Below are 1,539 nucleotides of genomic sequence, written 5' to 3'. Positions count from 1 at the left end.
AAGATGATAACATCAAACACCTATGTGAGATGCTCATGGCTTCATAATCCTGAGGAATTTTTCACACTACTTTGTAAAATTAGATTGCTTGCCTAAAATAATAATAATAATACAGTAATCTTATAATCTTTCTTGTATTTTTCATAAACAAGCACACATATATATTTTTGTGATAAGCTTAGGTAAAAGTTTTCCTAGGTATGCCTTACCCAATTCTATACACATTAAGAAATGCAGTAAGAAGTACAAAACATTACAGACTCCATCAGTTCGTTTGCTGCCAGAGGACACATGTTCCCCACTCATTTCCTTTCTTTCAGCCGGCACCTCAGCTGCCACAGAAATGACAGAAAGGCCTGTTTCAGCTTCTTGTTCCCCCAAATCAGGATAAATGAGTGGCCTGAAGGATACAGGATTGCAAGACTCTTGCAAAGCAAGTAAACTGAATTGTGCTGCACAGTATTAGAATTCCAGACTGAGGTGACTTCAGCCAGGAAGTAAGTGACCAATAGCAAGAGAAATGAGATCACAGTTTGCATGGCTCTTGCATGGACCTTGGTGCTGTGATCTTGGGATCCTTTGTTCCTGAACTGCATTTTCTTGAGATGTTTCCACAGGGAAAAAATTAACATCAGAACAGCTATCAGGGATGTAGTGAAGGGTATGAAGTGTACAAGCACGAGCACAGTTATACTTGAAAGGTGCACAGTGTCCCTCAAGTTGGTCTTCCAAGTGATGTTTCCTTCATATTCATTCATCTGCATTTTTTCATCGATGTTTAACATTGCAAGGTGACAAACCAAGAACACTAAAGTTCCCCATAGTATCATGATAACCACTCTTTCAGCTTTCCATTTCAGGTGAAGAAATAAAAGGCTGGAGAAATTGGCTATCTTAAGCAAATAAAGTATGCTGATGCTAGTAACAAGCCAGAGGCTAAAATGGTTGCTTACTACCCAGATATTATAAACAATAGTTTTTACTTCTGAACTATAGAAAGCTGTATTAAACACAGATGCATACCAATTGAATGCTATTGCCCAGAGGAAAACAATTCTGGAGACAGCCAAAGCAATGAGAATTCGATCAGCACAGGAGATCTTTTGTTTCTTGACCCAGTCAGTGCAGTTCACCAGTGCTATGAAGCCATTGGCAAAATTTCCTAGAACAAATTCTGCTGTTATAAGGATGGAAAGAATGCTCAGAAGTAAACTTACCATTTCTAGTAAACAAAAAGAAGGGGACAGGTCTAGTGTCACTTGGTCATGATTCCTCTAATATTCTGACCTTAAGTTCTATTTGCAGCTGATGTTGAATGTGCATAAATTCTTGTTTCTTTTAAGACCTCTGAGCAATGTCAAGCAGGAAAGTACCAGGGTATGCTAATGGAAGAGTGCAATGCTTTCTTTATGAAAAACATTGTTATTCCCCAAACAGCTCAAATTAACTCTTATTCAAATATTGCATGCCCTTGCTGTAGGCTGGAATATTTTATTACTGATGTTGTTGCAAAAGCTGAATTCTCATTTGCCACTATGC

The 1,539-nt window shown here is 38.1% G+C and overlaps 1 protein-coding gene across 1 annotated transcript; it reads right to left on the bottom strand.

The window, feature by feature from the left end:
* Positions 1-302: 302 nt before the first annotated feature.
* Positions 303-1,323, bottom strand: LOC148093902 (taste receptor type 2 member 19-like). The gene has a single exon (XM_087813950.1). The coding sequence runs from the start codon at positions 1,218-1,220 to the stop codon at positions 303-305; it is 918 nt and encodes a 305-aa protein (XP_087670076.1). The 5' UTR covers positions 1,221-1,323.
* Positions 1,324-1,539: the final 216 nt, after the last annotated feature.

The sequence above is a fragment of the Miniopterus natalensis genome, chromosome 2 (assembly GCF_054644295.1).
Source record: "Miniopterus natalensis isolate mMinNat1 chromosome 2, mMinNat1.hap1, whole genome shotgun sequence".
NCBI classification, from domain to species: domain Eukaryota; kingdom Metazoa; phylum Chordata; class Mammalia; order Chiroptera; family Miniopteridae; genus Miniopterus; species Miniopterus natalensis.
This window is presented reverse-complemented; position numbering and strand designations above follow the sequence as displayed.

Bases quoted from the DNA above. Each gene is read 5' to 3' on its own strand.
- LOC148093902 (XM_087813950.1), bottom strand. From the start codon at position 1,220: ATGGTAAGTTTACTTCTGAGCATTCTTTCCATCCTTATAACAGCAGAA.